Source organism: Schistocerca serialis, chromosome 9, assembly GCF_023864345.2.
Source record: "Schistocerca serialis cubense isolate TAMUIC-IGC-003099 chromosome 9, iqSchSeri2.2, whole genome shotgun sequence".
Taxonomy (NCBI): domain Eukaryota; kingdom Metazoa; phylum Arthropoda; class Insecta; order Orthoptera; family Acrididae; genus Schistocerca; species Schistocerca serialis.
The window spans coordinates 277,580,147-277,605,215 of NC_064646.1; the positions used below are offsets into that span (position 1 = coordinate 277,580,147).

The 25,069-nt window shown below is 41.4% G+C and overlaps 1 protein-coding gene across 1 annotated transcript in view; it reads right to left on the reverse strand.

The window, feature by feature from the left end:
* LOC126418438 (deoxyribose-phosphate aldolase) overlaps positions 1 to 25,069 on the reverse strand; it is a 167,502-nt gene that overhangs the window by 17,696 nt on the left and 124,737 nt on the right. The window contains exon 5 of the mRNA XM_050085197.1: positions 7,927 to 8,012. Coding sequence (XP_049941154.1) covers positions 7,927 to 8,012 — 86 coding nt within the window. The remainder of the gene's footprint in view (positions 1 to 7,926; positions 8,013 to 25,069) is intronic.

Sequence of the window (25,069 nt, forward strand, 5' to 3'; positions counted from 1 at the left end):
AATTTAGCATTGGAGGGCAGTGTGGAGGGTAAAAATCATAGAGGGAGACCAAGAGATGAATACACTAAGCAGATTCAGAAGGACGTAGGTTGCAGTAAGTACTGGGAAATGAAGAAGCTTGCACAGGATAGAGTAGCATGGAGAGCTGCACCAAACCAGTCTCAGGACTGACAACCACAACAACAACAACAACAACAACAACAACATGTAAAAACTTTTCTCAAACTGCCTCGGCCCCACTTAGCAACCGTGATGCGGCAACCACGAGTGCTGTACTGGAACTGACCGTAGCGTCATGAGGCCCGCCTAGGCGGACACAATACCTTGCACCTGCGCATAAACCATGTGATGGGTACTTGTTGGGAGAAGACGCGAATCTAACTCCTGACCTTGAATTTACTAGTAAAGTGAAATAAAAGAAAGGTACAGCTGAGGAAAAGGGCATATATATTATCCTGAGCAGAACATACTTAGATCGACTGCCTTAACATATATGAAGTATTCGTTGGTCATGATGTGAGGAAGACATCATGTGCTTACAGTGTATGGCCTGCCTAGGAACATTTTGTGCTTAAGAATGAAGTTTAATCATCTAAAAAGAACTTAGGAGTGGGAAGGATAATATAAAGCCAACATCGTCATTATTATGACTAGGTCTAAATGAATATCTTTTTGTTTTTTTAGACGTAAATGTTAAGCATTTGCTTAGCTATGGTTAGAACGCATGAACATTCTATTGACTTAGTACACAAATGGTCATGAATGAACTTATGAACAAGTCTACATCTAATCTGTAACATCCTGGAATACGGGCCATATAAAATAGATCTAGTCATAATAATGACGATGTTGGCTTTATATTATCCTTCCCACTCCTAAGTTCTTTTTAGGTGATTAAACTTCATGCTTCAGCACAAAATTTTCCTCACATCATGACCAAAGAATACTTCATAAATTTTAAGACAGTCTGCTCAGGATAACATAAACGCCCTTTTCCACAGCTGTATCTTTCTTTTATTTCACTTTATTAGTAAATTCAAGGTCAGGAGTTAGATTTGTGTCTTCTCCCAACAAGTACCCATCACACAGTTTATGCGCAGGTGCAAGGTATTGTGTCCGCCTAGGCAGGCCTCATGACACTACGGTCAGTTCCAGTACAGCACTCATGGCTGCCGCATCGCGGTCGCTAAGTGGGGCTGATGCAGTTTCAGATACGTTTTTACAGTCTGACGATAATTTATGGATTTGTAGTTTCAGCTTGACGATGTCCACTAGGGACAAATGGTAGTTACTTTTATTCTGAAGAAGGTTGGGTTATCCTGTGTGAAACTTAGGTAAATCTAAGTAAACTTTGCAACTGAGGCTGTTGGTTTTTAAAATTAAAATTAATTAATTTGGCAGTCAGAAGTGTGTAGCTCACTGTAAATGAGGTTTCACTACTATAAATTAAACAAATAAACTAAAAACATAATGTTGCTACATCACGTCATTATTAAGCAGGTACATGTGTGTCCTCGTACATATTTCTCATTTTTCTTTAATCAACTGTTTATCTTCTTTTTGTTTTTCCTTTTACAACAGTGTTTGTGTGGATTGTAGATGCAGTACATGTAGTTTAGGTTATAGTCTGAAAATGAGTTTCTCAAAAGCGGATTTAGTTCCTTATTGTTGAAAACAGTTATTTACAGAGGTAGGTTGAATCCAACATTGATATTATGTCTGTGTATGTCTTGTGCAATCAAGGAAATTGATCCTGAGGGAAATTCTTATAGATATTTGGAATGTTTATCTTGTTACCGTGTTTGTCATTACATCACCTGTCACACTACAGATAAACTACTTCAAGCTGCAGCTCAAAGCGAATGTCATCAATGATCACTGAATGAGGAGATGAAAATCCATTTTTAGTGCTATAATATTGTTAAATAAAATATGGAAATCTTCCTTAGGTTTACATAGAATAGATGGACTGCATTCAAAATCTTGTAACAACAGACTTTCGATGAAGACAATTTTGGAAAATCAACTGCTTTTCCTTTGTCCAGCTGATTCTTCTCGAAGTAACAATTTCATTTTGAATGCATGTACACTGAGGTGACTAAAGTCATGGGATAGTGATATGCACCTACACAAATGACAGTGGTATCTTCTACACAAGGTACAAAAGGGCAGTGCATTCAGGGTGCCATTGTTTTTACTCAGGTGATTCATGTGAAAAGTTTTCCGATGTGATTATGTCTGCACGTTGAGAATGAACAGACTTTGAATGTGGAATGATAGTTGGAGCTAGATGCAAGGGATAGTTGTTTGTTAGGATATATGTAGTTAGTAAGGTGTATGAGAAATCAGGTAGTGGGTTTGGAGTCTGAACGGCTTTGGGAAAGATAGTGTTCAATAGTGGCAAGTCCATGGGCATGAGAGAAGTTGGTGTGTTAGGAAGTGGCATCAACAGTGTCAAGTAGGGATCTAGGAGGTAAGGGGTGAGGATAGTGGAGAGTTGTTGAAGGAACTGGTTGGTATCTTTGATATGGGAGGTAAGATTTTGCACAATAGGTTGGAAGTGTTGGTCAACGAGGACCGAAATTTTTTCAGTGGAAGAACAAGAAACAACTACAATTGGGCATCCAGGATTGTTGAGTTTGTGGATTTTCGGGAGCATGTAGAAGGTGGGTGTGCAGGGCATGGCAGAGATAGCTGTCATGTATGTGAGGTGTGCTTGCTTGTGTGACTGTGTGTGCATTTTTTTTCTGAAGAAGGCTCTGGCCAAAAACTTTATGTAACAGTCTTTTCATCATGCCTGCCTGCAAATCAACATGTCATCTTTACAGTGAGTAGCAATCCATCCTTTTCAAAATATTGTCAACATACCAATTTGGGCTTTCCACTATTTGATTTTGCCTAACAGCTTTTCTTCCACCCCACAACCCAGTGATGTTTTGTTACTTTCCTCTAAAACATTACTCTACTCAGTTGTCCATTCTTTCTCTTCTTTCCTATTTTTTCATTGCCTTCCACACTGCACACACTCCAAGCCACACTGTATGAATGGTCTCATTAACACACAACACACAGCTGTATATCCATATGGATTGTTGGTGCAGCATCTCATGGCCAAAATTCTTCCCAGCAATAATTATGAGTATAAATATCCCTATTGATCACATTTCCTCCCTCATCCTCTTTTATTTTCACATGTTATTTTGCACATCTATATGTGCCACATGAACTTGTGAGCCTAAGCAATCCTCCCTTGCCTTTTCCCCTACCCCAACATGCACATACCCTTTTACTTATTTGTGCAGAATTTTACACAGTTTTACATATCTGTCTACATTTTAATGTAGCTGTGCATGTTTTTGGGCACCTATGTATATTTTGTGTGTCTTTTCTTGTTATCCAGCTCCCCTCACAACCACCTAACACCTTGATTTGCTCATTTCCCAGCTTTTTGGTACAAGATTGCTAGCCCCCCCACCCCTGACTACACACCCCTTATCTCTTGCATGTTTTGCCCCCAGGGTTGGGATCTGCAATGGCCACTATTACGATGATGATTATTATCAGTATTGATAGTGATGATTGGAACAATTTGAAATACTACATTGAAATAAAGTTTTGGTGAGTGAAATATGTATAAGTTGATTTTTTGTGATGTGATCAGTAGCTATGAAATGTATTATCATAGGTGTTGTGTTTTTGGTGGAGGGGGTGAATTGTGTGTAACATATTTCTGAGTTAGTACTATGTAGATTGTGATAGTGTATGGTGTCAGGTTTTGGATCATGTGAGAGGATTGCCAATAAAATGGAAGAATGTAATAAATGGCCAGCAACATTTCATGTAATGACTCATATTAAAATATTAAAATCCGGAAATCTGTAGAGTGTGCAGGATCATACCATTGGAAAAACTGAGCCAACACCAAAATCAAATAATAAATGGATAATAATTGGAAGATAAGTAATAGAAAAATCATTTCTTTCACCATAACTTGAAACTATTAATAAAAAGTTCTAATTGTATTTCTTATACCTACTTTTCAGGGCTCTGAAGAAAAATTATGCAATCCAGATAACTGTGGCATCTAGTGAGGTTTGCTAAGTGTTATTAGTTAGAATATGTCTGCATAGTACTAATAAGAGAGAGATTAGAGCATACAGATATCATCATCTATACCGGATAAAAAGTTGCCTAGGCTAAAAGCTCGTGTGCACACCACACTCTGTCAGTCACTCAGATAGTGGTTTCTGTTGCAGAGTTCACCTCTGAGCCTCTTTGTGGGACCTTAAAATTCTCAACCCTATGGCTCTTCTTGTATTTCTTATACCTACTTTTCAGGGCTCTGAAGAAAAATTATGCAATCCAGATAACTGTGGCATCTAGTGAGGTTTGCTAAGTGTTATTAGTTAGAATATGTCTGCATAGTACTAATAAGAGAGAGATTAGAGCATACAGATATCATCATCTATACCGGATAAAAAGTTGACTAGGCTAAAAGCTCGTGTGCACACCACATTCTGTCAGTCACTCAGATAGTGGTTTCTGTTGCAGAGTTCACCTCTGAGCCTCTTTGTGGGACCTTAAAATTCTCAACCCTATGGCTCAAGTTCAGAAAGTCACAGCCTAGCATGTCACAGAAATTTCAAAGTCTCTAGTTCAGCCCTTTTTTTTTTGGCTCAAAATTTGAAGGACCTGGTCAGTTCATGAGACAATGTTGCTGGTTGTAAGCTTGGTTGAAATTCCATGTGGAGGCCTTTCAGCCAATTATTGGTAGAACCAAAGTACGACCTCAGAGCCCAGATTATAAGCACTCTTCATTTTCAATTTTTGCCACAATCTGCTATTGCTGACAGAATTAAAATGTCATTGGCAAACCTTAAAATTTTTATTTCCTATTCATGAACTTTAATTACCTTTCTAAGTTTCTCTTCAGTTTCATTTACTGCTTACTCAGTGTACAGATTGAATATCATGGGGGGTTAGGCTACAACCCTGCCTCACCCTCTTCTCAACTACTGCTTTCCTTTTATGCCCTTTGGCTCTTCTAACTCCAGCCTGGTTTATGTACATGTTGTAAATAACCTCCCATTCCCTGTATTTTACCCCTACTACCTAGAGTGGTACAATCAATACTGTCTAAAGCTTTCTCTAGCTTTACAAATGCCACATTCATAGGTTCACTTTTCTTCCACTTATCTTCTAAGATATGTCATGTGGCCTGGAGGTATATATCTTGTACACTAGGTGGAATAAATTTGTCATGGCTGGCTCTCCCAATGATATCAATTATACTGACACAATGTCATCCACTCCAGGAGCCTTGTTTCCACTTAGGTCTTTCCTCCCTCTCAGCATCACTTACTTCCCGTCCTCTTTCTATAATATCACAGATTGCATGATTACCCGTGCAGTTAAAAGTTTCTTACTTTTCATTGCTGCTACTGTCTCAAGAGGACGTGTGTCACTTCTTAGCCATTTAACAGATTTTAGTGTACCAAGCAATGCCTCTAAGCCACTGCTCATATACAGGGTGATTATAATTAAAGTTAAACTTTCAAAATGCTGTAGAAATAACAGCACTGGTCAGAATGATGTCAAATTGCAATGGAATATTATCGAAGAACGGGAAAACATATGGAAAAAGAAAAAAAAAATAGTGCGAAAATTGAACAATAGATGGTGCTGTATGTGTCAGAATACCTAAATGAAAACACCCGTCATGTGCACGACCCACTGAAGTTGGTATAAACGTGCTGGGTACACAACTTTTCCTCCCTTCATGTCTGTGATGTTTGCCATTACTGTCACAATGCAGGATTATGCTCTGCTTGTGAAGCTGTATTACAAGAATGATGACTGCCATGAGTCAAGCGAAAATGAGTCGGAAATTTGAAAAGATGGGTTCTTTAGGTGTGCAACCTGGTACGAGGAGGAAATGAACTGATTCGATGTCAGTGGATGCAGTGACCACAGCAATGCAAGAGGAGACGAGTGGTGGTGTGCAAACATGTAGTGCACAGAGAACTACCTGAACATTACCCTATGAAATATCCTTCTTTGCTATCCATTCAAAATTACCCATGTGCACAAGTTGCTTCCTGTTGACCTACCAGCAAGAGAGACCTTTGCTTGAATGGAGGTGGACAATGATTGGCTGTGGAAGATTTTGTGGACAGACGAAGCCCACTTCCATCTGACAGGATATGTCAATACACAGAATTGTCGTGTATGGGCTACAGAAAATCCACACACAAATCAACCAGTACGACTTCATCCTGAAAAGGTCACTGTGTGGTGCGGGTTTATGGTATTATTTATCATAGGGACATATTTTTTCAAAGAGATAGATGCTTCCAGTCCTGTTACCTGTACCATCACTGGTAAGCATTATGAGTGCCTTTTGGGCAACCACATCATTCCAGTTCTCCAACAGCGTGGATGTGTGGATGGGATCATTTTTATACAAGATGGTGCACCTACGCACATTGCAAGTCCAGTTAAGTAGCTCCTGAAATGCCACTTCAGAAATGCTAGAATTATCAGCCACCATTTCCCTACAGCCTGGCTGTCCCAATCGCCTGATCTTAATCCGTGTGATTTCTGGCTGTGGGGCTATCTGAAAGACGTTGTGTCCAGTGTTCCGACTGCAAACTTAGCTGCATTGAAGGCACACATTGTGCAACACATTCTGAACATGAAGCCAGAAACACTTTGATCAGTTGTGAAACATGCTGTTTCTCGATTTCAACTTGTTGCAGAAAATGGTGGACAGCATATTGAATATGTTTTGCGCCAGCCTCACGGAAATTAATAACCTTATTTTATTTTGACTGATGCTTTTTATGCGGGTTTTTTGCCTCAGAACAATTAAAAACTGATGTGATTGATGCTTTTTATGTGGTTTTTGGCCTCAGGACAATTAAAAACTGATATTTCCCATCCGATGTGATGTGACCTTGCCGTGGTAGAACGGCTTATGTAACTAACATTATCACACCTATACATCCATGCACACTGAGTAGTACAGTTTGTTTAACGTGAAACATACACCTTAAGCATTGTTGTATGATTCATTTGTCATTTGTAGTTGACTACTATTAAATGATGATTCTTACAGTGCCATCTATTGCTAAATTTTGTAACTATTTATTTTCCTTCTGCCATACGTTTCCCCCCTTCTCTGATAATATTCCGTTGCAATTTGGTTTGAAAGTTTAATTATAATCACCCTGTAGAACAATCATTATTAAATGAATCTTGTTTCTCTATCATTCCTAAGTGACACTCTGTCATATGAGTCACATAATAATAGCACCTTTAAGAAAATCTTGATCAGGGAGGCTACTTGCCTAAGTTCTCATTTCTTTGGGTGTTTTTATTCCCTGACAATATACTCATACTCATCCTGCTGGAAGTGTTTACAATTTGGAAATTGAGAGCTATATTATTTGCATGAACAGCTAAGGATCTATAAATTCCACACCTGCCTGGTGTTTGTCAGTTTACATCATGAGTTTTGTATTGTCTGAATCTCAACAACGTAAAGAACAGCATTTCAAATTCTTATGGTCAGACTGAGGCTGATTTTTTTCAATAAAATGGAGAACTTTCAAAGCAAAACAACACACTATACTTTCAATTCATTGTTAATCACTGCTGCACTTAGGTTATTCAATTTCTCTCAAGACAAAATCAGCTGCTTTTAAAGGAACATTGGGTTATGTTATGGGTTCTTCATGAGATAGATAGACTGATATTATTTCATAACAGATCTGTCAAACTTTGTTTATAGAAACACTTAATGTTCCATACATATTCACTGTTACTGACAAGATAGAGAGAAAGGGGTGGGGGAGGGGGAGGGGGATGAGGAGGAGAGGGGAGGGTATTCTGACTATTACATTAGAACCATAATTATTTCTTTACCTTATATCCAGTTTTCAAATAGTAATCTCGAATTGCTCGACACATAACAATACTGACTGGAATTGTTGCATTGAAAGTTTCTTTTCCTGAAATTAAAAGAAGAAACTTTTAAACACTGCATTGACAATAAAATTCCATGCAGTAGAAAAATATTTTAAAAATCATCGAAAAAACTGAAAAGCAGTGCATTTTTTGTGTACATGTACAACACTACAGTGCCAAAATTTAAATGGCATATGTGACTAAGTTTCTGTGGCTGGAGTCAGGTTTGTTGTTCTTGTTTTCATTAAAATACTGATTTAATGTGTTTCATCACGCTAGTCTAGCCTGTGCAAACCTACTCTATCCTGAATGACTATTGCTACCTAAATCCATTTGAACATGGATACTGTATTCAAGCCTTGGGCTGCCTCTACAATTTTTATCCCTGAACCTTACACTAAACTGACAATTCTTTAGTACCTCAGGATGTGTCCTATCAACCAATCACATCTTTTAGTCAAGCCCCCCCCCCCCCCCCCCCAATTGATTTCAGTTCCTCCTCACTTTTTATTTGACCTACTCATCTATTCTTCAACATTCTCTTACAGGACGCCATTGCAAAAGCCACTTATCATCAAATTTCCACTTCCATACAAGGCTACATTTTAAATACCCCCAGAAAAGGCTTCCTAACACTTAAATTGATGTTAGATGTTCTCTTTCAGAAATGTTTTTCTTGTTATTGCCAGTTCAAATTTTATATCCCCTCTGCTCTACCCATCATCAGTTACTTTGCTGCCCAAACAGTAGAACCCATCTACTACTTTTAACGTCACTTTTCCTAACCTAATCCCCTCCGCATCATCTGATTTAATCTGACAGCATCACATTACCCTTGTTTTACTTTTGTTGTTGTTCATTTTATAATCTTTTTTCAAGACATTATCGTATTTACTCGAATCTAAGCCGCGCTTTTTTTCTGGTTTTTGTAATCCAAAAAACCACCTGTGGCTTAGAATAGAGTGCAAAGCCTGCGGAAATTCTGAAAAAAGTTGGTGGGTGCCGCCACAACTTACTTCTGCCGTCGAATATATGTAGCGCTACACAGACATGCTTTGTAGGCACAAAGATAAATACTGGTGCCAAAACCTCTGTGTCAGTAAATAAATTAAAAAAAAAAGGTAGAAGACGAGCTATTTTCAATGTACTATGAAAATCCGACTGGCAAGACTGTTTGGGATGTTTGTCAATATGGCCAACTCTACGTTCTGAATTTTTTTCCTATCTGTGAGAAGAGATGGTTGCTATAATAGGAACTTTTATAAATTGTGCATCACATGCAGTTTTCTCGTCACCATAAGAATAATACACATATAAATGTTTTGCCATGTATTGTTTCATGTTTGCTGCTATCTCATTTAAATCCGGTCTGTCTAATAAACTACGAAACTAGAGTGAGACAACAGCAAACGCGGAAGAATATAAATATCATGTCATGTTTATATTCGTTTTATTCTTATGCTTAATAGTGATACAGTCAGAAATGAAGCACGGCAATTGACTAGATTTTTAAATCTAAGATGACTCTAATTTCTGTGTACTAAAAAGGCGCCTGCAAAGATTTTCAAATGGAGAAAAATTTTCGCTAAACTCTCGTACAGAACATCTTCTATCATAAAAAGTATATTATTTGGTTCTTGTTGATCATTATCAAAGAAAGCAGCAGTGTAAGTAACAACAAATAGCAGTTTCTTGCCGTTGTTTCGCTAATGAGACGATTCCTCTCTTTCTTTAAAAAAAAAAAAAAAAAAAAAAAAAAAAAAGCGTCGGTAGCGCGCACAAAAGCAAGCCATGCCGCGAGCGGCGACAGGCCGTAAACATGCACTATCAGAATGCGGCAAACAAAGCATGACACAGTACAGTAACGCATTTTCAGCTTAGAGTGACATAAATACTTTTAACAAAGAAAACTGCGCTTATCAGATCAAAGAAAAATAAGCTATCAATTCAAACCAGACGAAGCATGTGGAAAAGGAAGGGTACCCATATAAATACGGACGGAGCGCCTGACGCATAGCAATGGCTACCTGGTAAAGCTTAACTGCTGAGCTTACGACTCGAACCAAACTACTGTCGCTGTATCGTCATTCATTCGACCTAAATTGTGTCTCATATTACAATGGACCAACTTTGTTTCAATTTGGAGATGCGGCCTATAATTTTTCTCTCCCCTTGAATTTCGAGTCTAAAATTTGAGGTGCGGCTTAGATTCGGGAAAATATTTTTTCCTTGATTTCGAGTCTCATTTTTCATATGCGGCTTAGATTCGAGTAAATACGGTATCCATTCGGTTAAACTGCTCATCCAAGTCCGTCGCCATCTCAGAACGAATTACAATGTCATCAGCAAATCTCAAATATTTTATTTTTCTTCCCTACCAAATTTCTCCTTGGTTTCCTTCACAGCTCGGTGGGCTTAAACCCGGTCTCACTCTGTTCTCAACTACAGTTTCTCTTCCATGACCTTCCCCTTGTATGATTAGAAGCTGGTTTCCATACAAGTTACAATTACATCTTGCTCCTTGTATTTTATCCCTGTTACCTTCAGAATTTCCAAACAGGTAGTCCACTTTCTCTAAATCTACAAATGTCATAAATGTAGGTTTGCCTTTCAATCTATCTTCTAGGATAAGTCATGGGGTCAGTATTGCCTCACCATTTCCTACATTTCTCTGGAACACTAAGTGATCTTCACTAAGATCAGGTTTTACCAGTTTTTCCCTTCATCTGTAAATAACTTGTATCAATAATCTGCAAATGTGACTTATTAAACTAATAGATCAATGGTATTCTCAACTGTCAGTACCTGCCTTATTTGGAATTGGAATTATTACAGTCTTCCTAAGTCTAAGAGTATTTCCCGGCTTTCCTAGGAAATTCTTGCTTGCCTATACCACAGTTTCTGTTAATCCCACATTTTAGATGTTTGCATTCCCTTTCACCTGCTTCATTTGCTATAACTTTGTATTTCCTCCCTTCTGCCATTATATTCGATATCTCTTGTGTTATCCAGGGATTTCTGTTAGGCCTCACTGTTTTATATATGCAATCCTTTGCTGCCATCCCTATTTCATGCCTCAAAGCTACTTATTTGTCTTCTATTATATCCCTTTCCCCCATTTCAGTCCATCATGCCTGATGGTCCCTCTTGAATTCTCAGTAATCTCTGGTTCACTCCATTTATCCAGGTTTCGACTCCTTCTTACCATTTTGCATTTTCTGCAGTCTCAATGTGCATTTCATAGCCAATAAACTCAGCTCAGAGTCCACATGGGGACATTTTGTTTTCTCATAATTCCTTTACTACATCCAAAGAGATTTAATATGCATTCTTACATAACTATGCTACCTCTGCCACAAGTACTGTCATCCCAATGAGCAATTTTAAAAACGCTTTGTGCCTATCAACAGCAGTGTCTTATATACTGGCTTCTTAGCACACACCAAAGATGTTTTCCAGTGATGTTTATATAACTGTCTAATTATATGATAGTTTTAATCATCACATTACTTGATGATTAAACAATACCCACATTAATATGATTAAAACTATCATATAATTGACAGTTATATGAATGTTATTGCCAAATGTCTTTCATATGTGTTAAGAAACCAGTATATAAGATGCCTCCGATAATGGGTATGTCTGCCTGACACATGTCTGATAATGAATAAATAAAAGTACGCTCTATTGGGCAGCTTTAATCAATACTTATTTCTAATAATTCTGAAGCCAAACCATTCTTTTACTGTAAGAAACAAGGCATTAAAAATTAGTCAACATAAACTGGGAATAGTGGAGTTGGCTTTTTGAGCCCCAATTTCTGGACTGCTCATCAGCTTCTTTCTCAGTCTAGTTTTTCTATATGGACATTCTAATAAGTCTGAAAGGAAAATTGGTCAAACACTTTTATTTGGATCATCAATTAGATTTTAGTAATCAGTTTTCCAGTTGTTGTAGGCCATGAGAGTTGGTACCTAACTGACAATGTCTAGATTGATTTATGCTGTTGTGGTCTTCAGTCCAGAGACTGGTTTGATGCAGCTCTTCATGCTACTCTATCCTGTGCAAGCTTCTTCATCTCCCAGTACCTACTGCAACCTACATCCTTCTGAATCTGTTTAGTGTATTCATCTCTTGGTCTCCCTCTATGATTTTTACCCTCCACGCTGCTCTCCAATACTAAATTGGTGATCCCTTGATGCCTCAGAACATGCTCTACCAACCGATCCCCTGTTCTAGTCTTGTTGTGCCACAAATTTCCCTTCTCTCCGATTCTATTCAATGCCTCCTCATTAGTTATGTGATCTATCCATGTAATCTTCAGCATTCTTCTGTAGGACCACATTTTGAAAGCTTCTATTCTCTTCTTGTCCCAACTATTTATCGTCCACATTTTACTTCCATACATGGCTACACTCCATACAAATACTTTCAGAAACGACTTCCTGACACTTAAATCTATACTCGATGTTAACAAATTTCTCTTCTTCAGAAACGCTTTCCTTGCCATTGCCAGTCTACATTTTATATCTTCTCTACTTCGACCATCATCAGTTATTTTGCTCCCCAAATAGCAAAACCCCTTTACTGCTTTAAGTGTCTCATTTCCTAATCTAACTCCCTCAGCATCACCCGACTTAATTCGACTACATTCCATTATCCTCGTTTTGCAACAGGGCATCGAAGACCAGACCCAAGAAGTGAAGGGTGTCCACTACCTCAAGGGGTTGGCCATCGAGGAACAGTTCTGGATGGGGATGGACTGTACGGCAACAACAGAAATGCATGACACACGTCTTGGCTGCCGAAAACTGAAGACCATGGGAGAGAGCCCATGAGTGTGCCTGGCAGATTGCCCCCTGTAGACGGTGTTCTGCAGCACCCATTACAGAGGAAGCGAGGTAGATATAAAAATCATCAGCACACAAAGATGGAGACACTGTTGGTTCAACAGCTGTCACCAGACCATTAATGGCTATGAGAAAGAGAGGGACGCTCAACACTGAAGCCTGTTGAACCCCATTTTCTTGCTGATGGGGAGTGCTGTAGGAGCAACCAACTTGGACCCAAAAAAAATTAACAAGAAAGGAAGTTACAGATAAAAATGGGCAGAGCACCACGAAGGCCCCATTTGTGAAGGGTGGTGAGGATGTGGTGGTGCCAGGTGGTGTTGTAGGCTTCATGCAGATCAAAGAAGACTGCAAGGAGGTGTTGCCAATGGGCAAAAGCCCATTGGATAGCAGACTCCAGGTGCACCAAGTTATCCACCATAGAGTGGCCACAGCGAAAACCACTTTGAGTCGTTGACAAAAGGTCGTGGGATTCAAGGATCCAAAACAGCTGCCGACTCTCCATGCATTCAAGGAGCTTGCAGAGGATGTTAGTAAGGCTAACTGGACAGTAGCTAACCAACTAAAGAGGCAGCTTCCCTGACTTCAACACTGGAACACTCCACAGAAGGTTGAAGAGGGTCAGTATACAATGGTGGCCAGCCACTGATAAGTGCTGGAGCACTTGGCTATGTATCCGATCCAGTCCAGGAGCTGTGTCAGGACAAAGGGCGAGGGCGCTGGCAAATTCCCACTCACTGAATGGACCATTATTTGGCTCTGAGCAGTGAGAAACAAAAGAGAATGGCAGTCGTTCTGAGAGCTCTTTCAGGAGAAGGAACATGGGTGGATACTGAGCCGATGCCGAAGCTTGAGCAAAGTGTTGACCGAAATTTTCTGCTACAAAGTCCGGATTGGTAAGGACAACACCATGCACAGGAAGTCCTGCAACCCCAGTGAGAGGACGGTGGCAAAAAATTCGCCTGAGTTTCGACCAGACTTGTGAAGAGGGGGTGTGTGGTCCTATGGCAGCTACATAATGTTCCCAGCAAATCCGTTTCTGAAATCTGATTATGTAGTGGGCCCAGGTGTGGAGTCGTTTAAAGACCAGAAGAAGAGCAGTAGAAGGGTGCCACTTCAAGTGTTGAAGAGCACAGTGGCAGTCTGTTATGGCTGCAGCAATTTCTGGAGTCCACCAAGGGATCATCTTCCAGCGTGGGGAGCCTGAGGAAGATGGGATTGATGAAACAGCTGCTGAAAGGATGGCAGCAGTCAAAGTCTGAGTAGATTCATCAAGACTGTCATGTGGCAATACAGGGGGATGGGAGCAGAGGAGAAGGCACCCCAATCAGCCTTAGATACAGCCCACCTGGGAGGGCGATGGAGTGAGAGACACTGAAGGAAGGTCAAAACAATCAGATAATGGTTGCTGTCACGTAAGTCATTGTGGACTCCCCACTGAATGGAGGGTAGAAGGCCGTGACTGCAGTTGGAGAAGTCAGTGGTACAGAAAGTGCCGTGCGCACACTAAAGTGTGTGGGAGTGCCTGTGTTTAGTAAACAGAGGTCAAGCCTTGTCAGAACAGCTTCAACTGTCCTGCCCAGGGTAGTCGTATGACTACTCCAAAGAGGGTTGTGGGCATTTAAGTCCCCTAATAGCTGGAAGAGAGAAGGGAGTTGTTGAAGAAGGGTGGTGAGGGCATGGGATGTGGGCGGCCTGTCAGGTGGGAGGTAGAGAATACAGATTGTGATTGAAGTGGCTAGATGGACCCTTACAGCAATGGCTTCCAGAGTGGTATGGAGGGGATCCCATTTACTAACAATGTCCTTGTGGATCGAGGTGCAAGCACCACCAGAAGCCTGCAAAGGGCCAATTCGGTTCTGACAGAAAGCATGGAACCCACAAAGGGTGGGGGAGTAAGAACTGATAAAATGGGTCTCCTGGAGTGCAATACAAGCAGCAGAGTAGAAGGAAAAAAGGGGCTGCAGCTCTGGAAGGAGACGCAAATACCCATTAAAATTCCACTGGACGATTCTCAAGCCAGAGTCCGAAGGGGAAGCAAAGGGACCGGAGTCAGTCATGCCGCCAAGTCACCATCCATGACCGATAAGGGTGGGGTAATATCCATATAAGTGAGGTCAGGCTCTGTTGGTTCATTGACTGGACGAGGGGAAGGCTGCATCTCGGGGGGTACCAGATGGGCCTTGCCCTTGTTCTTGCGTTTCTGCTTCTTCTTTTGGGAAGGAAGAGAAGGGCAGACTTCAGCGAGGGCCAGCACGGAATTACACCCAGTAATCTTGGCGCCCACCGGTTGCAGATCACGCTGCCAATATGGAGCTGTAGATCACCTTCCAGGGGTGTGCCGGGACGAGGAGTCCCGGGAGGGAGCTGCAGTACTGGCAGCCGCCGAAGGAGGGGAGCACTTCTCCAGCGGGGGAGGGGGAGCAGCACCCAATGGGGTGGGTATGGGTACTGATGGAGAGGGGGAGGGGGAGTGAGAGAGGGAGGAGGAGGCTGAAGGCATGGGACGAATGGGTTGGAGCTGGGAAGAGGAAGGGGTAGGAGGGGGAATGGACATAACGGAAGCAAAAGTAGAAGACATAGACACTGGATGGAGCCGGTCATACTTTTGACAAGCCTCAGTGTAGGTGAGCCGATCTAAGGTTTTGTACTCTTGAACCCTTTCTTTCACAAACACCGGGCATACAGGCGAGCAAGGAGAATGCTGTCCATGACAATTTACACACACTGGTGGGGGAGCACAGGCACTCCCTCAAGGGGGGGGGGGGGGGGGCGCCCACAGTCGCCGCAGATGGGATCAGTGAGGCAGCGGGAAGACATGGGTCCAAACCGGAAGCATTTAAAGCATCTCATTGGTGGTGGAATATAAGATTTTACATCACACCAATACACCATTACCTTGAACTTCTCTGGGAGGACACCCCCTTAAAGGCCAGGATAAAGGCACCTGTAGCGGTGTGATTGTTTGGAGGGCCTCACTGCACATGCTGGATAAAACGAACCCCTTGCCGCTCGAGGTTAGCACGGAGGTCCTCGTCAGTCAGGAGAAGAAGATTTCGGTGGACAATAATACCCTGTACGGAGCTCAAAGATTGGTGGCGTGTGACAGAGACTGGGTCGTCACTGAGACAGTCACAAGCACGCAGGGCATCAGATTGGGCAGCAGATGATGTCTTTATGAGCAAAGCACCCGACCGCATTTTACTCATCGATTCCACTTCTTCGTACTTATCTTCAATCATCTCCATGAAAAACAAAGGCTTGGTCATGGCAAAACTTCCGCCATCTGTCCTGGTACAAACAAGGTACCGAGGGAAAGGTTTCAACCCAAGCCGGCGAGCTTGACCCTCCTCCCAGGGGGGTGGCCAGGGAGGGAAAGGCCAAAGGATCAGAAGGAGGAGTGTCACGTCTGCTACCACTCTTAGAGACTGTCACAGAATGGCCAGGATGGTGAAGCTTTCGTCACTTCGTGACAGCGGCCATTGCCGGGAGGTCTGGTGCCCCAAAATGATGAGCATCGACTCCTGGGCATACACGAGGTGTTAACAGCTCAGGTACTAGTAATGTGATCCCTGTGGTTTCTGGGGGCTCAGCCAAGTGGGTACTTAACAGCCCCACCACACAGACTGGCTACCGTGCTGTTGACCTAGCAGGAGGGCAGCCAGGGTGCAAAGGGAAAGGAAAGGGGAGGGGAGGGGGAGAGGAACCTGCACCATGGAAGCTGGGTAGGGAGTTCATCCCCAAATGGCTCACACTGAACGGAAAATTTTGGAAATGGAGGTCAAACACCAAGGGGACCAAAAAGGAGATGGAAACAGCAAACTAAACAATAGCACAGAGCAAAACAAAGCCAGGAGGATAGGCAGGTCAACATAAAGAAGTCCACTAAGAGGGAAAAGAGGGGGCAGGGACAAAAGAGCAAGGATAGGGAGGGAGAGGAACAGGGATGGTAATGCATTCTGGAAAGGAAAGGAGACTGCAATAGCTTGGGGCCGCGTGCACGCCACACATGTACCCACAAAAGGACTGTGGGCCCCCTGGGGGAAAAGGACTGTGGGGCCCCTTGGGAGAGCGTCATCTCGCTAAGTGCTGCAGCGCCTAGTTGAACTAATAATGATACAGGCCAGAGTGCAAGTCTCCACCAGCCAATGGTGCATTCTACCTTGTCGTCCATGTGTGTGTTCTCTTCAAGCAATAAATTACAGTGTTCTTGGGTGAGAACACTTTTTGGCGATGAGTACGATACTGGACACCATGTGCTCTACTTTTGTCATTAGTACTTTGAGTTTAATTTACATGGAGGCAATGCTTACGTCTCTTCTTGACAAACAGCAGGTGCTGACACTTGCTATTTCGAGTTTGATGACCTCATTGGCACAACCTGCAGCCCCACCAACAATATATCTGCCACTGTTCGCTGTGTATGACAATGCAGCATAAGGCTGGGATGCTTCTGAAAAATGGCTGCAGCAACATTTCCAGGCATTTGGGGTAACAGATGTAAACTTGTGTAAGGCACTTTCTTTGTTGTGGATTTCATCTCATGGGTCTCAGTTGTTGTGTCAGTTCGTTCCCTTACATGAACCTTCATGTATTTCTTTTGATCAGATGTGTGAATTACTTCATACCTATCACTGTCAATGTACTCTCATTATTGCTGCTCGTGTGGAGATTTACCACTGGCAAAAATGGCCAAAACAGTCATACAGGGCATGGGAAGCAGAACTACATGGGCTTAGCCATCATCATATTTTGTGACAAATGTTGATAAGTAATCTTACGCTGATAAAATGATGCAATCATACATTTTGCTCCTGTTAGGGAAGCTTGAGAGTGAGCTCTACAGTGTGAAAATAATACGCTTACAGAAGTATTGAACATTGCTCAGTCATTTGAAGTTCCACATGCTACAGGTAGTCAGATAGAAGCCTGGTCCAAAGTTTCAGAAATCAGTTCCTATCACCCCTCCCAGCCTCTAGTCAGTTTGCAAGATAACATAGATGCTATTGCAGCTGTCCAGCAGACATCTCAGCATCGTATAGCTACTCAGCGTTCGCAACAAGAACAGTCCATATCAAAACAGTGGTAGCCTTGTGCTCAGCTGCCTTCATCCCCATCCTGCTTTTTTCAACATGAATGGACCACATGTCCAAGTGCTGGGTAACATGTAATAGGTGCCATAAGAAAGGACATATTGCTTCTGTATGCAAGTCCTTTCCAAACCCTATGAACATGGATGTGAACAGTGTATCAGCAGTGCAGGTATCCAAAAGCAAGGTACACACTGAAGTATGTATGTTGAACAAGTCATTGAGAATATAGGTGGACACAGGTGCAGCAGCAATGTTGGTGAATTCTCAGACTTATGTAAACTTGGGTTCTCCCCTTATGACTCCAGAATCATGGAGGCTGGTAGGTTATAACAAACAACAGAGTCCCATTTTTGGACAGTTTTTTGAAGTTGTGACTCACAACGCAGTGGTTCATTCATCAACATTCTTAGTTGTGGACAATGCGTACACTGAAAATTTGTTTGGATCAACACTTTTAAAGTGTTTGGATTCTCCATCATTGATGAAGTGTTTTTAGCTTCTGATCAACTTCCATATCAATGGTAAGATGCTCTCCATTTTCTCCAGGACAGAATTGTCCAACACAATTTCAGGCTCATATTACATTGAAACAGTCTGCCTGCACCCATTTTTTGCAGACACGCCCAGTACCAGTATCGTTAGAGGATCAGGTTAAAGCAGAATTAGATTGTCTTCAATCCACTTATGTTGTTTGACCTCTTTCTTCAAGTGAATGGTCAGTGCTGCTGGTGATAATCAAAAAGACCTACTGGTAAATTACATCTCTGTGGTGATTTAAAAAATCTATTAATGTACAGTAAATCACTGATATCTATCCTTTGCCACACCCTGATGAGCAGTTAGCAAAATCATTGGGGAGCCATACTTTTTCAAAGACCGACTTGGCAGAGGCATATTTACAGATGCCACTTGACAAGGAACCTAAATTTCTTCTAGTTATCAATACCCCATTTGGGCTTATCAATGCCAGCATTTGCCTTTTGGTGTGACAAGCATAACAGGTATTTTTCAACATTTTTAGAGCAATTTATTGCATCACTTCCAGGCTCCATCAACTATTCAGATGACAAAGTAGTGTCTGATGCCTCTACAAATAAATTTTTGTGGGACCTTTGTGCTCTATATTCTGTTTCACAGTCTGCAGGGTTAAAGTGCAATTTGAGTGAGACACAGTTTTTTCCACCATCAATTATTTATTTGGGTTTTGAAGTGCCCCGTGCTGACATTAAACCATTGCACCAGCATACTGATGCTGTTGCTCTGTTGCGACACACCACATCTACCAAGGTGTTACAGGTATTTTTAAGCAAAATTTCTTACTATCACAAACTCATATGGGATGCTGCCACTATGGCACAATAAACTCCTTGCATTATTATGTAAAGATGTTTCTTTCCACTGGTCTCCTGCCTGTGACTGAGCATTCACATTGTTGAAATTTAAGCTGCATTCAGCCCTGTTGTTTGGTCACTTTTCAGCCAGGCCAGCATGTTGTGTTGGCAACAGATGGGTCTCAGATTGGCCTTGGTGCCATCCTTGTTCAAAGTAAGTGTACTTTTTGAACACTCTATTGCATACACCTCTAAATCCTTAAATTCAGCACAACAGCCTTATTCTCAGACAGAGAAAGGGGCTTTGGCAACCATGTACGTTCCAAAAAAATTCATGTTTTTCTATAAGATCACAAATCACTTATGTCTCTTTTTAACCCTTCAGCATCCTTGTTGGAAAAGGCTGCACATTGCTTAAAGTGTGGGTTATTTTCCTGTCATGATACAACTATGAGATACTTTTTGACCTACGGCACAACATACACATGCTGATGCCTTATCACGTTTGCCGATTGGTCCGGATTCAAGCTTGATAGAGAGGAATTAGTTTCTTTTCATTTAGATGTGGAAGCTCAAAATATTGTTGATGGTTTTTCTTATTACAAGCACTAAAATTGCAATCATGGTAGCCTCAGATCTTGTTTTAAGTAAAGTTGTGTCATTTGTGCAACATGGCTGGCTGGACAAAGCTCCGAGCCATGCTTCTGATCCTCTGAGAAATTATTTTGCATTACAAGATCGTCTTCCTGTTTGGGATGGAGTGCTTCTGTTAGTTACAGAAGACATTAGTCCTTCGGTTGTAGCCTGTTCGCTCTTTGGTGTGAGGTTATGCATTTATTTCGTGTGGAGCACTGGGGTATGTCACGTACAAAACCATCAGCACAAAGATGTGTGGTTTGGCCAGGCATTGATGGGGAAACAGCATGAGTTGTTGCAGCCCGGCCACAGTCTGCCACCCATCAGGTGGCTCCCCGTACTTACTTGTCACTGTGGCCAGATCCAGAGCAGCCTTGGGAACAAATTAACACAGACCTTGTGGCACCTTTCCTGAAATTCTACTGGGTTGTTGTAACTGATGCTTACTCTAAAATTCTGCATGTGGTGTGCTGTCTCTCTACTTCTGTGGCAGCAACTATTTCCACTTTGTCAAAAATTTTTGCAATGGAAGGTCTTAAAATTTTTGCAATGTAAGGTCTTCTGTATACACTATAGTTTGATCCAAGAATGATCGCAATTCATGGAGGTTGAAACAAAGGATGCTAACTGCACTGATGCCTGCTCCCAGCAACAGCTGTAGTATACACATACACCTGTTTTGCACTTGATGAAAGTGTGCATCCCACAAATTATGCCCCCACTTGCTTGCACAAAATTTGTTGCTCGCCAACAACATCATCAATAACAACTTGCAAAAAGTGGAATAAAAATTCATTAAACAATTCACTATGATGGTGTACAATGCTCACACTGCATGTAACATGCACAGCACAGTGCTCAGAACACTACTGGTAGCTCATTGGCTGTCAGAGAATGCATGGCATAGGTATGCAAATCAAGCATAAACTTTACTGCATCGTTTGTGACTCCAACTACAGTTACTGACAAAGGTCCCCAGTTCATATCTCAGGAATTTGAAGATTTTTGTAAAAAAAACTGGTATTGATAATTTCATGGCTCCTCCTTTTCACCCACCATCAAACAGGGAAGTAGATTGACTAGTATGAATATTTAAGACTCGGATGAAAAAATATGTTTGGATGTATCACCGGAAGTATCTCTTGCCCAGTTCCTCAGTTCTTACAAGTTCACCCCTGTTGGTGATAAAAGTCTGGCAGAGTTGCTGCACAGTCATCAGCCACAACCGGCACCAGTACCACAGTGCTTCTGGCCTGGCACAGCTGTGCTGTTTGGGCTTGTGCATTTGGCCACCAGCTGAAATGGGTGCCAGCAGTAAATGAGTGTGCTCGTCACCAATGCCTTTGCGTCATCCAGATGGTTGGGAGGGGGGGATCACAACATGTTGACCAGCTACCACCTCACGTGGACAGCTGTCCACTGGGGTGCACCTCTGCTGCCCCTATATCCTCCATCTGCCCAGCCATTTCCTACGTCTTTGCTAGGATCCTCATCTTCTCTTCCACCACTGCCTACATTTCCATGACTGTCTGCTCTGCTGTGTGTGCCCCCTTCAGCTGTTAGGAGCCACTGCAGGACCCCGGCTCCTGCGCTATTGCAGCCTCCACCTCCACCTCTGCCACTGCCACCTCAATCGCTGCCAGCACTGCCTATTTCACTGCCTTTGCCACAGTCTCCTTCCCTAGGATTGGACTTGGATGTGGAAATAGACATTGCACCAGGATAGCCTGATATACTACACAGCCTCTCACAGGGGACCAGGTGTCACATCTGTTCTGCCCACGCTCACACCATTTGCGATCCTATGCAGTGTGTTACATGACTGAACAACCCACATCAACCACAGAAGAAATGGAAATGAGCACCAGAGCTCATTTCTTCGCAAAAGTAAGAAAAGTGCTGTAACTACCAATTTAGTGTGTGGCCACTTCATAGTTTGTGCGTGAAGTTTGTGCTTGAATGAGCCACGAGACGCCACCAGGCCTGCTAATACGACATCAATTGCATGGGCAGCCAACCGCCTGTGTCTCTTGTTGGAACTACTGATGATATAGGCCGGAGAACAATGCTCTGCCAGCCACTTTTGTATTGCTAATTGTATTGTGTATTGTACCTTGTCTTCCATGTGTGTGTACTGTTTGAGCAATAAATTAAGTGTTCTTGGGCTAGAACAAATAGAATATAAGAATGAAAGGTGGTTGTTTACATTATCAGGATACCAAAGATGAAAAATTAGAAAGCTGCAAGTTTTAAAATGAAATTAGAAATTTAAATATTAATGTGTGGGTAACAAAACTTTCATAGAATCATAAAGCTGACTCAGTTATGTTATTTGGAGAGTATTTACAAAATGAAAAACTGGAAAGTTTATCAAGGACACACACAGTACATGAGAAATTTAATTCTTTCCTAAAAAGATGTCCCTACAACATAATGAATACAGTTTTCCTCTACAACAAGTCAGGGACACATACAGTGGAATATTAAGAGTAAGGGTGGCTAAAATTTAGCATCAAAATATCTTATACCAGGAAGAGAAAACTTTATTTAGTGCCAGTGCTCGAATCACAGATTAAAGGGACACTATCAAAAAAGCAAAAACCACATACTATACATAAAAAATTCCAAATTTCAACAATTTTACCTGACAGAGAGAAAACTTGTTATACAATGAACGATTGATAGTTACCACTCAATATGCCTTCTAGGTAAGTTGCTATGATATCTAGAAAGTACACACATTGTTGGCATACAAATATACTAATTATATTTTCACATAGTTAAATCCAAGAAGTACCCAACAAATTGATTCATATGTAGAGAAAGAAAACTGCAATACATTCACAAATCTTATTTATGTTATTTTTATTCAAATATATAAACTGAAACAGTTGCAACAAAACACCTGGACAACTTGCAAGAAACAATACCCCTCAATAAATTCCAAATTCAAAAATTACTACTCTGTTGTTAGACATGAAGCAACACACATAAGGAAAACGCCATTTAACTTGAATGCCAAATCAGTATCAGATAAACTAGAGACAGGAGACAGAAGAATCATCCAAATAATGGTTAAAAAAAAGCACAAAATGGATGGGCAATGGAGATTGTTGCCCAACACAGTGGTGTACCACGAAAGTGAGTTGACAACAGATACAATGCAAAACAGGATTACCTTTTCCTGCCGTATATCAAGACTATCAGAAACCAGGCTGGTGAAACAATTACTCCACTGCTTTTGCAAACATAAAACCAGGAACAACTGGGTCAAATACATCCAGGGTGACTTAGAAAGGTAAAATATAATGCAAAAGATTTAAAACAGAAGAAAAGCTGATTCTGATGAACAGAGAGTGGAGATTTCAAGTAAAAACACTTTCAAAAACCATAGACTGTAACTGAGGACAAAAAACAGCCACATCAGAATGAATGAAAAAGTTTGGAAACAGAAGAGACAGCTGAACCCTCAGATCTCTACTTGGGAGACTTAAGTGTATAGGGACTAATTGATTCAAGTGTTCCTACGTGGCTGAGTAAGCTATATAGTTAAGCTAACACTCAAAAAACATGAAACAGAAAACAACTGAGATAATCCTGCTTGACACTAATAATATTACCAAGCAGTAAAGAACCACTGTATCCCCTCAAAAATGGAGGAGCAGGAAATAAACTTCCACAATTACTTATTGAATTTGAATACCATCTACAGGGTGTTTTAGTAATACTTTTAGAATACATGTCCAAAAATCATTTTCTTTAGTTATAATGGAAGATAATACCAATGTGTTCAAGGTAAAAGCCAACAACTAAAGTCTTGTTAGATAACATTGTGGATTCAGGTGGAGAGAGGGGTGGGAAGTTTAAAGGTTATCCTGTCAACGAGACTAGTAACACACCAGAGAAGCCAAAAATTGGGGAGTGACTTTGTGTGTTCTCGGAGAAACAATGTTCACAGAAGAAACAGGTGGTTCTTTATTTTTTGGGATCATTCAGTATTAGATCTTGTAACTGTGAGATTAATAAATAGTTCTACTTTAAGTTAGACCTGTTTCTCACACGAATTTTGGGGGCACTGTCCAAAATCGACTGAACAAGTGATGATGCGGTTTTGCCGGCAAATCTATGATGAACTTTCCTGGCCACTGTTTTGCCTGTGATGATCTAGCAACATGTAATTATGTTGATTTTGGATCTATAATGAGGATTCACATTTCAATGATGGGTAACAGTAGTAGATCAGTGCAAGTTTTAAACGTTGTGATTAGAGGAGAAACGCCATGGGAGGGGGCACCTTGAAATGGCAACAATTGGTGAAATCAGAAAAGTAAATACAAATATAACCTCTGCACCTGTTAAAACGAATAAATCTTTACGTAAGTTAATTTTGTAAGAACTCCAGATGACAGAAGACATCTGAAATGCTTGAGAAAGTTTTCTGGTTTTACTTTTAAATCAATAGCTGGTGAACTTGAAACTAAGAAGTAGTTTATTGAATCATCATTTTCAGGAGTGGAGTTGGGAGTGATTGGCAATATACACTACTGGCCATTAAAATTGCTACCCCAAGAAGAAATGCAGATGATAAACGGGTATTCATTGGACAAATATATTATACTAGAACTGACATGTGATTACATTTTCATGCAATTTGGGTTCATAGATCCTGAGAAAACAGTGCCCAGAACAACCACCTCTGGCCCCCGGCCTTGATACGCTTGGGCGTTGAGTCAAACAGATCACAGATCTTGGATGGCGTGTACAGGTACAGCTGCCCATACAGCTTCAACACGATACCACAGTTCATCGAGAGTAGTGACTGGCGTATTGTGATGAGCCAGTTGCTTGGCCACCATTGACCAGACGTTTTCAATTGGTGAGAGATCTGGAGAATGTGCTGGCCAGGGCAGCAGTCAGACATTTTCTGTATCCAGAAAGGCCCGTACAGGACCTGCAACATGCGGTCGTGCATTATCCTGCTGAAATGTAGGGTTTCGCAGGGATCGAATGAAGTGTAGAGCCATGGGTCGTAACACATCTGAAATGTAATGTCCACTGTTCAAAGTGCCATCAATGCGAACAAAAGGTGACTGAGACGTGTAACCAATGACACCCCATACCATCATGCCAGATGATATGCCAGTATGGTGATGACGAATACACGCTTGCAATGTGCGTTCACTGTGAT